This window comes from Poecilia mexicana, unplaced genomic scaffold, assembly GCF_051168715.1.
Source record: "Poecilia mexicana isolate PSO_F unplaced genomic scaffold, ASM5116871v1 scaffold_2, whole genome shotgun sequence".
Classification (NCBI taxonomy): Eukaryota; Metazoa; Chordata; class Actinopteri; order Cyprinodontiformes; family Poeciliidae; genus Poecilia; species Poecilia mexicana.
The window spans coordinates 49681110-49695946 of NW_028263371.1; the positions used below are offsets into that span (position 1 = coordinate 49681110).

Sequence of the window (14837 nt, forward strand, 5' to 3'; positions counted from 1 at the left end):
CATTTTCTCAATCAGCATACTCATACAATTTGGCTTTTTCTAAATGCTTTTGTTTCATATTGTATTACTGCAACAAACAAAACATTTACAATGTTTTACCAGAGGTCCAATTATTGTGACCATCACTTTCTGCCTCTAGAAGACCAAATGAGTATAACTGTTAGAATTCACCCCACAGCATCAATAACAGCAACTTTTTTATTCCCGTTGGTATTTTATGCGGTTAACAGCTGTTTGCTGTCACAGGGGTGCTCAGCTGTCCGTGACTGGAGCAGGGCAGGAAAGCTGCTCTGCTGTAGGATGTTCTGCAACGACTGATGTGGAGGACAAACCGGTGGTATTTAGCAAGCAAACATGTTGAGGCTCATTTCCATATTTCACCTGGCTGATAAACCCGGTGTTTGCCTGATTCGTCTGTAAAAACAAAAACAGCAGAACAGGAAAAACCATTGTGCCCGGCGTGCGACGCTGCTTAAAATGCAAAGCAAACTGCTCTCACTTGAAACTTGCCCGTAACAAAAACAGAGCTCCTTTTGTGCTTGGCACATCACCGCACGATTGGGTGGGAGTGAGGTAGGGCAGCTATTTTTTTTTTTTTTTCCTTTTTCTAAATTATTTATTTGTTCAAAACTGAGTAATTATCTCAAGTCTCTCTTTTCACATTCAAACAAACCGGTGGCCTCTCTCTCTCTCTCCGTTTTCTGACAGCATTATTCAGATGAGGTCTGCATTGCAGTCAGAGTCATGTTTACTGACCAAAGCCGCAGTGTGAAATTCAGAATAATTGCTCTCCACAACTCCCCTGGCATTCCCTGGCACATTTTGCCGCTCTGCTCACTTCAAGCAGAAAGTCCAACTGACAGAAACACGCCCATCTCTGTTTGTCTATTAATCGACCAGTTGTCATTAAAATGAAAAAAAAAAAAAAAAAAAAAAGAAGCAAATATGCATTCATAAGCTCTAAAATATTTTGCATTAGCATGTTAATGCAATAAATGAACATGAGAACAATGTCAGGGTATTGAGAAAAGGTCATGTTCATGTCATCCACACCAATTTTGGCACTTCAATATGAAGGTGGGTCTACTGATGGTTACAGTCTGGAATATCTGCTGTATATCTAGCAGATGTAATTGCTAAAAATGGCAAATAAGCAGAACAAGCAGATATGTCAGGACACTGCCTGGACACCTCATTATAGCACCACAGCATTCCTCATTGTGCAGGGAGGAGTCCTTGGCGTGCGGCTGAGCAGGAAGGCAGCACACAGAGAATAGTCCCATTAAGATGTTAAGAACCGTAGTAGTGTACGGTTCTGTGTGTTTCATGTTGTTGGTAGTGATGGCAGTGGGGAGGAGGCAATCATTGCTGGATGCACTTAAATATGCTCGCACAGAAATCTCTAAAGCAGTCATGTTTCCCCCAGCCGGCATGTCACTCTCCCAAATTGTTTCATGTTCTGCTGCACGACTAAATAAAACCAAAAGGAAAACAAATTCTCCTGAGACAGAGAGGAAGAGAAAATACTCATGTTGCATACTTTGTAGCTCTGTCTAATACTTTAGTCGGGTTTCTTCAAAATGGCATTTTCTGGCAACTCTGGCATCCCTTAATAGGGGGAGGGAAAATCTCTTAAGGGTTTACTGCCATCTGTTGGTGCCAAGCAAAACTGATTATCATCTGATAATGCTTGGCTGGGTAGTGTAATCCTTTTATTATGCATTTACATGTGCATATACACCAAACTGGACAGCTGAATATACTTTCAGACTTTCTGAGCGTATCTTTATTGGCCTGTCGATAACATTTCAAATAATTTCGCTCTCATTTCTGCACCCTTGACTGCGTCATAATTATGATTTAAAGTGGTGTAACAGTGAAGAAACTGAGATTGCTGTTTGCACTTAAGGTTATGAATGTCAAGCTGCTTCTCCTGATTGGATGATTACGATATTCAAGAAGAAATCCACTAGTAGAAACAGTTTTAGGGAAACATTCAGTAACACGGGCAGTAAGGAAGTATTATTTGTCTTTCTGCACATGCGGCTCTCTCAAACGAGTGTCTGCTTATGATCGTTTCCATGAGTTGGGCTGCATTGTAAACTGCTAAGAAACGTGTTCATACCACAGGAGCTTTTTCACACGCTGCCAAGTTACAACCAAAATTGTAATGTAGAGTAGTAATATTAAACTATGTGATAAACCTATAGGAAAAAGAAATTTAAAATAGTTTTCCCCAAAACGCTTTGTGGCTGAAATTTAACACCATCCCCTTTGTAAATTGTGGTGGCAGTATGATGCTGTGGGGATGCTTTTCTTCAGCATGAACAGGGAAGCCATGTCAGAGGTAATTGGAAAAAAATTGAATTCAATGAAAGAAACCATTTTCGAGGCTGCAAAAATCTTAAAAGGTAAATTCTTTTCCCCCAAACCGGCATGAAGACTTTGAGATATTATTGTTGTGAATTTTAAGGTAAATACATTGAAAATGTGGTTGTATGTATCTTAATAAAATTTCAACAGTTTAAGGTGTCTGATTTTGCCTTTTAACATGCAGAAACAAACACTACATTCAGGACGATAGCTTCTTTCTCTTTATTTTAAAATTTGTTTTATAAGAGTAAGACCCTACAAAAATGACATAAGATTTTCTGGAAAAACAAAAATAACTTTGAGGGGCAACATTTACCACCATTAACATGATTGTGTAAAATGGCATAGCTCCATTACCAATAATGAAGGCTGAATCTAAAAACCGGCAGTAAATTCAATGCCGTCACATCATCAGCAGAGATCTAAAATGAGGTCAGAAAACAGTTTGTCTTTTGCCCGACCAGCATATAACGGCTACACATAAGGACCTCTGGCAAACTGACTAAAGACAGAAACTTTGAAATCTCTTAAACCGGATAATTTAGAAGGAAACTGCCTTTCTCAAAAAGAAAAAGAAAAAAAAAAAGAAAAACTTTTTTGAAAAGAATAGTTTATACCCATTCAGCTCCATCTGGCACTGAGACTGTGTCCTTAAGAAGTATAAAGAGAAGTACAAGTATTGATTTATAGAGGAAGCAAGTCCAAAGAATATTAAAGCCCTTCTATGACAGTTGATATGCAGAGGTAGAGAATTAAAACAATGTAGAGGGACTTCTGTTTAAAAAAAAAAAAGAATCCTTTGACAGGATCTCATGTATAGTTAAATTGAAATAATGCATTGAATTTGTCGTTTGGAATCCTCAGTCTGTTTCTTCTTCCTCTGATTCGGACTCTGGAATGATTAAAAATAAAGGTTAGTTTACAGAATAATCTAAATAACACTTCAGCAGCTTAGCTAGAGAGTGAATGAGTGAGTGGCCTACCTTCCTCTGCGTTTTTAAGCCATTCGACAAAAGTTTTCATCTGATCCAGAAAAACACTTTTCCCTTTGGACAAATGGGCGTCGTTGTACCACTTCAGAATTGCTTCCTCACTTAAGACGTCCGCTTGAAACATAAATTAAAAAAAGAAACAACATCTTTTTAACCTGATGCCAGGAGCACAGATGCGCCCCCAGGTGCTTGTGGGGGAGGAAAAGAAAAATTCACCAGGGCTGGTTGATGACATCAATCAAGACAAACTTTCTGGCTATAATCTCTGGCCATCTGGCAGCATTCGTAGCTTTCCAACACAAAACAAACTGTTTTCCGCACAAAAAAAAAAAGGCAAACACAGGCCCAGGAGCCGTATGGGCGTAATTAACTCACCTTTGTAGAGCAGAACAACAATTTTCTGGAAGGCCTTCATAAAGTGGATGTTGTCATAGCAGTATTCCTGGATCTTTAGCAGAAGTGTGAGTTCAGAATATCCCTGGGAGGTAAAAGCCTTCAACAGTGGGCTGTATTGCTGAGAAAGGGAGACATTTGTGGATTTACAAGAGACTTTTCAGTTTTGAAATCTGATGGCTTTAAAAAGTGTGAATTTTCTCTAATATCTAAAACTTTTTCAAATTTGTTGGTGAAAATTATTGATTAAATACAGTACGCGAGAAAAGTATTCATACACAAAGGTTTTCCAAATTTGTTCTATTGAAGAACACAATAACAGTGTACAATAAGGCACAGTTTGAAACATTTTTATCACATAAATAAAAACCTGAAAAGAGAAACTTCTGCTTCGATCTGAACCATTCTAACAGATTAATATGCTTTGATCTAAATCCTTTCATTAGAGCTCTGGCTGTTTTCAGGTTTGTTCTGCTGGATGTTAACTCAAGTCAGTAACAGCCTCTAACACGTTTTCTCTCAGAACTGCATTCTATTTAGCTTCCTGCCCACCTCAGTAAAAAAAAAAAACAACCCTATAGGATAGATTTTTTAAATCAAAATCTGCTCTTAACTTCTCCACCACTTTATTCCTGACCTGTCTGGTGTTCCTTGGTCTTTATTATGCTGTTTGTTCATTAATTTTCTTTAAATATCTTCACAGAACACCTGGATTTACCCTGAAATTACCTTCCACAAGTGTTAATTTGATAATTAGGAGACTTCTGGGTGTGTTGTATTGTGTAGGGGTATTAGTAACCAGGGTACTGGACATCTTACATAAAACTTCAATAAAGTAAACTACATTAAAATGCAAACAATTTCAAAGGAGTATGCATACTTTTCCAAGGCCCTGTAAATGCTCTCTTCTAAGTAATAAACCTACAATTGCATTAATTTAACAGTATCTTTCATTTTAAAGACCCAGCCAAGTTTATTTACATTTCTGCTTCCCTATACTCTCACAAGCTAAATAGAGAATGCAGACCGTTACAAAACTTAACTAAGGTGTCACCTTTAAGTGTTTAATGGCTTGTTCTGCGACCAGCTCCTCCTTCTTGTTCCACTCCACGGAGCTCATCACGCTGGACCAAATCAGTCCAACCATTGTCTGCTCTGAGATGTTGCTCTTCTTTATTTCCTCTCGGGTGTATGCGATAATCTGTCGAACACATTAACGGCAATGCAGACAAACCAAAGCCAGCATGTGCATTATCGCGCCTCTAATCAAGCCCTCCAGATGTGTTAGGCATTGGAATCCTCAGAGAAGCATGTGGGAGGTGAGACTATTGTCGAGGCTGAGTGGATTGCAGAAACTTTTCATTGATTCACTGCACCCATTTTGCAGCCACTCCTCAAGACAAAGGCAGACAAAGGTCAAGAAGAAAGCGATTCTCAGAGCTAGTCTTCGCAGTGTGCTACATAAAAAGAACCGAGTGTCAGAGAAAGCAGGAAAACTAAGTGGACTTACGTCCTTGAGGGGGTCTCCTCGTGACATCTGATCTTCAATTTCTTTCTGTAGCTCCTTGCGTGCACCTATAGACTGCTGGTTTTTGGCAAAGTCCGAAAGCTCCTTTAGCCCTGCGTCGTCAAAGTACTTGGTGAAGTGCTCACTACTGCGTTTGTTTGCAGGAAACAGTTCCTGAAAGGAGTAAAATGTTTAGTGAGGACTTTTTTCGGCCAGAAACAGACTTTAATCATTAACTAAAACTTGAACTGCTGAATGTCAGAACAGCGTCTCAACTAATCTCATTTTATTTAACAAGTCATAATCCAAGCGCAGACTTTTAAGACTTAATTCTGCTGTAATAATGTTGTATTAAATGTGTCATTCTCACCAGAAGTCTGTTGTCCATGCCAACTTTCCGAAGACTGCCAGCAACTGAGTTTATGTCCTTCTCGGAAAGCCAGGATTTAAAGAGTTTCACGGCAAAGCAGGCTGAAACACCTGAACAAATGAATGGTAATGTGAGTCAGCTGCTGCACACTGATCTACCAGGATTAAGTTAGGCCTCCTTAATACATCGGTAAACGTAAGTCTGCGGCTTTTAATTGCCATAAGACCATCAAGCAGATGGAGATGGATATAGCAGGGTAACATCTATATAACGACTTCAACAAATAGCATTTCAATAACTTTGTATTTATGAACATATGAAGTAGGCCACCATTCAGTCCATCTATTTGAAGATTCAAGTTTCAAGGGTAAAGTGACTGATAATGGGTGGTGCTCAATTAACTGAGGCTATTCATCAGCTGCCGTCTGTGTGTGGCCACCTTTTACTTCTGCAGCCAGCAAAAGACAAACAACCAAGTCAAAGCCAGGCAAACCTCACAACACCATCTGCATTGCTTTATCAACAGTTACTAGCATAAGCATGTAATAGCTGTCAATATTCATACAAAGAACAAGATTTTGTTTGATACATTATTGTTATTTCTAAGAGAGCAGAAAACAGAAATTAGAACAAATACCAACATTATTTGTTGCTCCAACTATGTTGCTTTCTTTGATTCTTTGTGACAGTCATTGAACAACCTGGATTTGGACATTTCTGAATCTATTTGTACATTCCACACTTAGGGTACAACTACCCTAATTCTACAAAGAATACAGCAAGCACAGCTAAAAATGCTAATGTCACTAAACACGCAAATTACTACTGCAAGATTCAAAAGACATCTTCAGGTGTTCACTGTAATCATTCTGAAATTTAGAAAAACAAAAGAAATCCTGTTTAGCAGCAGAGCTGCGTAACACTGACAGCCTCTTATGCTAATATCAATAAATAATGATGGCTTACAGCAGGAGGGCTTCTTAGGACTCCTGTTTCGTTTAAAATAAATGGATGAATGATTTAACAAGACTGGTTCTTTGAATGAATGTTACAGAATTTCTTTTTTTAATATCCATCTTGAAAAGGGAGATATTCTGTCATTCATTATAGTTCACTCTTTTTAGTTTTTAAACATTTCACTGTCCCATAACTTGCAGAATTTAGTCATATTTGACAATTGCATTGATTAAGAGACTGCTCTGTGACTTTAAGCAGCTTACAAATTGTAAAGTTTTTATCAAGTATTTTTTATTTGATCAAGTAGTAATAAAATAGTAATTTGCTTTTATTTATAGTTCTTAAAGAGATTTTTAAAATGCGAAGAAATCCAAGCAGATAGCTTGATTAATCTCTTGCATCAATACATCTTCAATTTAACAGTTTCATCAGATGCCGTTCCATTTGTTCAGTTCCTTGAGGATAGGCTCATGTTTCCCAGCCACATGCTTATCTGCATATTTGGTACCAGCTTTTCTGACTGCCAGAAGCAAGAGCAATTTATGATGGCCACAAAATGTTTGATCAAACGACTTAAGAAATGCAAATCAAATACAGCAATGAAGATTCACAGATTACTTATTTCAGGAAAGTAATCAGAGCTAAACAAACTGCCATCACATGACAGTAAAAGAAAACATTTACTTTAAAAAAAGAGAAAAAATATCCATCTAAATTATTGTTTGCTTGACAAGACTAAAACCGCCTTTGCTGTTGGTCTTTTTATCTATATTGAAGATCATAAAATTATTTTATCAAATGCACCAAACAAGCTTTTCCTTTTCGATACAGATTTCCAGTTCCCCCAACCCCCATCTCAACGGATATATTTTTCTAAGGTCAACGTTCATACAGCAGGTGCTCAATTCTGATTTTTGTGCAGTCCACAAAACCAATCAAAGTTTGCTAAGCAAGTATCAACACATGATTAGAACACTTTAAACTTGTAAGTCCAGTTATTCACACGGTGAAATAAATCTGGGCGAGAAATTCAAGCCGGAGCCTGTGTGGAAAGGAAACTACACAAGGATGAGCAGCAGAAACTGACATACTTGTAAAAACAGAAGTGTGACGCTCTACGATAACACACAGAAAATGTGACTGCTTGCTGAACAGCTGTTCACAAATACAAAGCAGACAACTGAATAAAGCAGTGCTGAACTTTTTCACACAGTGAGCGACTAAACCTGAGGGTGTACATTTCATGCGCTCACTAAACCTCACGACGACAACTTAATCCAAAACCCAACTGTGAAATCAGAGGGTAAATCAATTTGTTGCCTTGAACATTATTTTCCTTTAATTGTGAACTGTGTAAACCTGAATTAACACAACTAAGAGATTTATACATTCTTAACATATTAAATAGCTACGTTGTGTTAAACATAAACTCAGTCCACTCGAGTTGCTGGAGAGTTCACGTCATCATCCTCCCAATCACCATTTATTTCAGATGGCGATACATTTTGATTTACAACAATAGAAGGTAGAATAATTTCCAGACTAAAGAGCCTGCAGACTCCAATTTGTGAAAACATGAAATAAGCACTAAGCACCAGTGAACGATTAAACCGTTACCTTCTTTGACCAGGTTTTCGTTAAAGAGGCTGCTGAGAATGGATGCAGAGACATTGCCGTTGGCCAGCAGAATTCCCGTGAGCATCGCCAGTTTGTTGCGTTCAGCCTCTGTGAAGCCCTTGAGAAACAGCAGCAGCTGTCAAACAGTAAGCACGTGAATTTAATTCTGTTGGCTGAATCCAGAAAAACAATGTCGCTTCCTCCACTTAAAGGTAGATGTAAGGCAAAATGGTAACGGATGTGAAGATTCTTGTAAAATATCACACCTTTTTGATTTCCTCCTCAAATCCCTTTTCCAAGTATTTGTAACGTCGGATGAGCTTGTTGAACACCTACAAATACAAAATATGATTGTATGGAAAATTTTTGTTTACAAAATATTAATCTTTTTTGTCTTTTCACCTGAAAATTGGATTACTCACCTGTGCATATGCTTGCATGGTCTCCATGTCCTCTTGTGCTTTGAAGACACAGAAATCTGTGCAGGTCATGTCTTCAGACAGAGTACCACCTGGGGCTAAAAACAAACACTTTTTTTACTACTTCATTAATCTCCCAGTTAAAACTTTTGATCAATTTCTGTCTAAAATGTCCATTATTATTTACTTCTTTACTTATTGTTGATCTTGTTCCACAAATACAATCACCATTGCTAAGATTGTTAGTTAACCAATACAAACCTATTGCCAACAGATTACAAAAAAAACAACAGATAAAAACAAGAGGAATTTTTGAAGATCACTTTTATTAAAATTTTATAAACACCAATAACTAAAGTGAGTCCACTTATTAAGTTACATATTAAATCAATCATGTTCTACTTAAGTTGGTATTTCTCAGCTGTATGCATGCAGAAAAAAAAAAAATAATGGTTATTGATGACAGGTTTTGGCCAGCTGCTAATTTCCCTCTGTTCAAGCCAAGAAAAGTTAAATCTACAGCTCCAGTGCTGGAAAACATGACAGTATTAGCTTGTGAAGAGAAACAGTGAGATTGTCTGTAATCCGATCTATTACAGTTTGACACAGCTACTGAGATGCATCTGTTTCGTTTACCTTCTTCAAAAACTAAGTTTTATATTGCAGAGTTGATATAAAGGCAGTGGAAGTAAAGAAGAAATATTACAATCCCCACAGAACACCAGCTGTTAAATGTACATGTACTAACTAGCTAAGCAGGGCCTATTGAAGATGTTATGTCCTCAAAAAGTGCAGAGGAAAACTACAAGAGAAGCCGTCTCCTCCAGCTGCTGTTTGCTATTTCGCCCAGCAAGCTGGAAGTGAATACAGTACCAAGAAGATAGTAAAAGATAACAAGAAGACAGTTTTAGTAGTAGAATTTGTTTGCTGGTTCACAACAACAATTGAAGGTCTATTAATGAATTCCTTTTGTAAGAGCTTGTCGCTTCTGCTACATTGACCACTCAGTAAAAACACCCAAATTCCCAAATTGCAGCACATTGATCAAATACATGATCAATGGTCTATGTGCTGCTGATTAGAATTTGTATAATTATTTGACAAATTCTAATTATTTGTTAAATAAATGGAATGCAATAGAATGGAAGCCTAATTTAATACATGAAGCTACTCAAAGGGAAATTTAAAACAAAATGTGGAAATCTGGGCACATCTGAATCTTTTCAAAACCTAAAATTGAAATAATTGAAAACAGAACATTTGACATTTTGAAAAGAACAAAGAAAACCGCTTTTACAGATGACTTCGTTGTGTAATACATTTCACCAAAATGAGATGGTAATGAGAAGTCAAACTGTTTCTTTGTGAAAGCAGGTTCAAAAAAGTTGTTAAAAAAAAAAACAAAACGACCCAGCAGACTACATTTGCAGATCAGGAGGAGTTACAGGTGGTTTGACTATCAAGCAAAACTGAATCCGGCACCAACTGATGATGTTTGAAGGTCACTAATCTTAATTTCACTTTTCATTTGTTTGTAGTGGTGATATGTCATTTTTTCACCCAATCAGCAGATTTGTTTTTTACTTGTGATCAGCAATGTTCTACCTGCTTAAAACATGTTGGAACAGGTACGCTGAAATAAGCAAGCAGCAGCTTTATTCTCCTTCTATGCTTCTTGCTGATCTGCTGGAGGAGACATTTCACAACCATCGTTTCACCTCAGACACAGATTTGGAAGGAGGAGCTTCAGTCTTGGTGCTCTTTGCCCCAAGACTCTGCTGTCATTCGGCACCAAAACTCATGCACTGCTGAGAACTTAATGACGGATAAAGTTTGAAAAGATTTTCGCGAGGCCTCTCACCCAGCATTCCTCCAGCCACCAGGATGTCGAACAGAGTCTCGGCATATCGTCTGTAGTCGAGCTTGGCACCAGAGGCATCGAGGAACTTTGCAACAGCTTCCAGATCAGAGCCGCTTTGATCTAGACCTTGCACAATGCTTTCCTGAAACTGGGATGGGTCAAACCTCTCTTTTTCATCTATGAAACAAAATGACAAAACAAAAACAGAAACTTTATGGTTTTACTGCCAACCACTTATGACCAGTAGGTAAATAGAAATATCCTCAAATGACCCTTAAAGGATTCTTCTTTAAACGTCACCAATCCTTTTTAGTACATTTATGATTTTTCTTTCAGTATGTTACTGATGCCATTACGCAAATATATGGCAAACTTTGAGATTTCTGCTTTTCAACTTTTACCCAAACAATGCTAACCTAAATCCATCCAGAGGTTTTGTATAAACTATGCACCAATTACCTACCTTTGGGACATTTTGTACCACCTGCAACAGCCAATGATTTGAGGTTGGTTTCTACAATCTGCTCACTTTATCACAGGGTAATGGGGTTGTGTTACTGATAAATTACATAAACCAGTTATTCTGATCATCTTCACTTGAATTTCATAAGATAATTTAAGGATATTAAATGTAGAAGTAATGGCCTTCAACTGATAAAAGCTTTAAACTTTAATCTACTCTAAAGATTACTTCATGCAAAAAGTGCATGAAGTAAAAAGTGAGGTGCAATTCTACCTGTGGAGAAAAAAATCTGAGTACTCTCTAGAGAAGCCAACATGGGGACTGTAAATCATAGTAACGGTTTAGACCCATTAATTAAGCCCTCAAATAGGAGAGGAGTTTAATTGGTACAACCTTATTCATAAAACATACCTGTGTTTTCATCTTCCAAGGTGAAATAAAAATCATGCAGAAAGTGCATCACAAAAATTTAAGATTATTCATCCCCATTATGCATCAAAACATACCATTACAAAAGAAATATACCATCCATCCATTTTCTTTACACCCTTGTCCCTTAGTGGGGTCGGGAGGGTTGCTGGTGCCTATCTCCAGCTAATGTTGCGGGCGAGAGGCGGGGTACACCCTGGACAGGTCACAGGTCTGTCGCAGGGCAACACAGAGGACAAACAACCATGCATACACACACACTCACACCTAGGGGCAATTAACCTGACAGTCATGGACTGTGGGAGGAAACCGGAGTACCTGGAGAAAACCCACGCATGCACAGAGAGAACATGCAAACTCCACGCAGAAAGACCGGGGCCGGAAATTGAACCCAGAACCTTCTTGCCGCAAGGCAACAGCTCTACCAACTGCGCCACTGTGCAGCCCAAAAGAAATATACTCTACAGTTAAATACAGTAGCAAAAGTTGGGAACAATATGTCAAAGGAAAGAGTTGATTAAGAGCCAATCTGGTTGCTAGCTCCAAAATAATGCTATGCTCTTCTTTTCAGGTTTGAATTTGGACATGGGAATTGTGCCATGTCTAACTTAAAGAAGGTCTAGGGCTCTGAAAGGTATCAGTGACATATTCGTTTTCTGTTATGTTCATGAATGTAGGGGTAAAACACATTAGCTGTAACACAAGCTGCAAGTCCATCAAGATTAAAGATCTGGTCACATGTAGTTGTTCAAGTACAACAGTCAGTAAAATGCATCCTGATCTTTTCTGCACAAATCGAAAAGAGCTTCAAAATAACTCATGTAATAGTCAGAATTAAAATACATAATTGATCCCAAAATTGAATTATATTAAGTAAATATACAAGGTAAACAAGTAGGGTAAAGAATTAGTGTATATTTTCAAGTAGAAATAACAATCTCAGACTGCAAGTTAACAGGAACAACATCAGGAGTAAATCCAGGTAAAAATGCAACATACAAGATATTGAAATGATTCCAAAATCCTTCTCCCATTTATGAATATTTCCATTGGATTTTGTAATATTCTGCATTATTAAGCATAAAACTTTTACCTAAATGGGTTTCATAATCTGGGCAGCAAGGTAGTGTCTGATTTGAAAGCGTAGAAAATAACTATTTCATAGCAAGCTTGAATTTTTGTTGCTATATTTGCTAAATAATGCCATATATAAAGAAAATGTTAGCAGCAACAGCACACGTCACACAGCATTTATTTAGAAACAGGCATTTCACTTCTTTTAAAACTCCAAAACAAAATGCAAAAATCACGTGGTTTAAAGTGTAACGCTTACCTCTTTTTCGAGGTTTGAAACGCTGGCCTGTTAGCGTAGGCTTCTGTTGCCTTTGATTACTCATAAAAGACACTCTGCAAAACAAGAAGTTAGGCAAGACTTAGAGATAACCATAAATATTTACTTGGTAGCGAAAGAGCAACAATGTGATTTAACTAAGGGCATGCATTGCTTGCAGTCGAGTTTGTTGATTTACAATTTGAAGAACGAAGCGTTTATAAGCCCTGACAACTGGGCGTAAATCACTATTGTAAGCCATCATCAACAGTGTCACACTTGTTTTCCGTTATACTAACAACAAAATGACAGACATTGCTTTATAAAGAAGTGCATTTTTAAGTACGTATATCTAGCTTAAAATTGACAAATACAAATCAACTAAGGCCTGACAAAACAACAGGGCCGAGACCAATAAGTTCGCGTTAAATCCCACAGAAGTAGAAATATCTGAGGCAGCTAGCTAAACTGTACCGACCGTTTAGCAACTATTGATTTTCGTAACGGATATTGACGTAACTGTTGAATATATACCCACAGCTCGGATAAACAACGAGCAAAATCAGTGAAAAACTCACCGAAATTCCTTTTTGGATCAAAAACAGCCCGTCGAAAAAATATGGTACAAATGGACTGCAGCTCAATCAGGTACAGGGAAGAGGAAACGGTAGACGTCAGCGCGCATGCGCACATGCACTACTTATCCCAACAGAGAGAAAATACCAGCGACAATTTCATATTAGCAACTTTCCAGTTCTTAAAGCTGTGAGATATGATTTTTTTGTTTGCTTTTTTTTTTTAGCGTTTTATATTTGTGAAGAACCTGCAAAACATGGATACACGAATGAAGAAATGTTTCACATACAGAGGATCTACAACTGAACATGGGTTTCAGTCCTGAACACGCCAAATTGAGCCAGCGTCATTAGACAGTTGTCAGCAAGTCGTTGCGATGTAAAATTAAGACACAGGAGGGGGGTATTGTGCTGCCGGGAGGAGGAGGATGATGAATCTATCCATGTGGGTTTCAGGGGAAACTTTAATGCTGCGTTAAAGCTCATCTTGTAAATTTAAGTATTCAGGAACTTTCCCCAAATATCATTAGGGATTATATCCAAGCTAACATTCATCCCAAATATTGAAGGATATATGTATGTCTATTTTTCAAATATGATAGTAACATACATAAACATGTTTATGTTAAACTAACTCTAAAAAAGTTTTATTTAGTTGGGAAATTGCTCTTTGAACTATAAAGCCCCTGACATATTTCAAAGCTGTAAACTTTAAATGATAGGTTTCCAGCTCCAGTCCTCAAGGTGAAGTGTTCTGCTAGTTTTAGATGGGTCTCTGCTTCAACATAGCTGATTAGATTGTCCCACAAAAAATCTCATCATTATGTTATATGTCTGCAGAGGCCTGCTACTGACTCATAATTTGATTCAGGTTGTGGAATCAGTGAGATAACTAACATTCAGGATACTGGCCCTTGACAACTGACTTTGGGCTCCCCTAGATTAGAAGAGAACTACATAATCTGGAAACCAGTCTGTTGTTTCATTAGAAGATCATTTGAAAATGCAAAAGTTAAGCAACATAAAATAAACATTATGTATGTCTGTGGTTGCAACCCTTGTTACTTTCTGGAGACTTTTTAGATTTTGCTAGGCTAATTTTCAATCCAAGTTCCAACTTAATGCTACCTATTCTTCTTGCACCCCAACAGCCAAACTTGATGGTATAGCAGTTCTCTTACAAAAAGCATGAATAAACACTGTCCTCTGGATCAAATGCATTGTTCACATTAAAGTGTTTTGTATTCTACAGCAAAACATTTGCAATGTCTTTGAGAAAACTACACACATTTCCAAAAGTGATGGCAACAACAAAACCTTGAAAGCAGTCTGTAAAGAGGACAGGAGAACAGAAGGTTGATGCTTCAGATCATCACTATATGTGTACATATTTTTAACACTATCAACTTTCCACTTGTGTTGTTGTAAATGTGTAATTTAACCAAATTTGCTAATTTAAATAAAAAAAACTTAAGAGGAGGTTGAATTAAGAAAACAATGCACCTTTCATATCAAATGTTATTTGAAATAGAACATTTGCAAAGTACTTTA

At 37.5% G+C, this 14837-nt stretch overlaps 1 protein-coding gene across 2 annotated transcripts; it reads right to left on the reverse strand.

Moving 5' to 3' along the window:
• Positions 1-2571: 2571 nt before the first annotated feature.
• LOC106923321 (eIF5-mimic protein 2-A-like) lies at positions 2572-13419 on the reverse strand. Of its 2 annotated transcripts, XM_014996291.2 has the most exons (12): positions 13290-13391; positions 12715-12788; positions 10490-10666; positions 8632-8726; positions 8476-8541; positions 8210-8345; positions 5636-5745; positions 5269-5439; positions 4813-4959; positions 3741-3879; positions 3357-3479; positions 2572-3265 (listed from the first exon to the last, which is right to left on the reverse strand). In XM_014996291.2, exons 2-12 carry the CDS (start codon positions 12776-12778, stop codon positions 3234-3236), a joined length of 1260 nt encoding a protein of 419 aa, XP_014851777.1. In that variant the 5' UTR covers positions 12779-12788; positions 13290-13391; the 3' UTR covers positions 2572-3233. The 2 variants fall into 2 exon arrangements, with proteins under 2 accessions (XP_014851777.1, XP_087858307.1); XM_088002181.1 differs by lacking the exon at positions 12715-12788 and having other exon boundaries at positions 13290-13419.
• Between the last annotated feature and the right edge of the window lie 1418 nt (positions 13420-14837).

Excerpts from the sequence above, each read along its gene's own strand:
- LOC106923321 (XM_088002181.1), bottom strand. The coding sequence starts at position 13,404 with ATGTGCGCATGCGCGCTGACGTCTACCGTTTCCTCTTCCCTGTACCTG. Across the intron at positions 8,542-8,631 it reads CCATGCAAGCATATGCACAG|GTGTTCAACAAGCTCATCCG; the intron begins GTGAGTAATCCA and ends TTGTATTTGTAG. Across the intron at positions 8,346-8,475 it reads TTGAGGAGGAAATCAAAAAG|CTGCTGCTGTTTCTCAAGGG; the intron begins GTGTGATATTTT and ends ACTGTTTGACAG.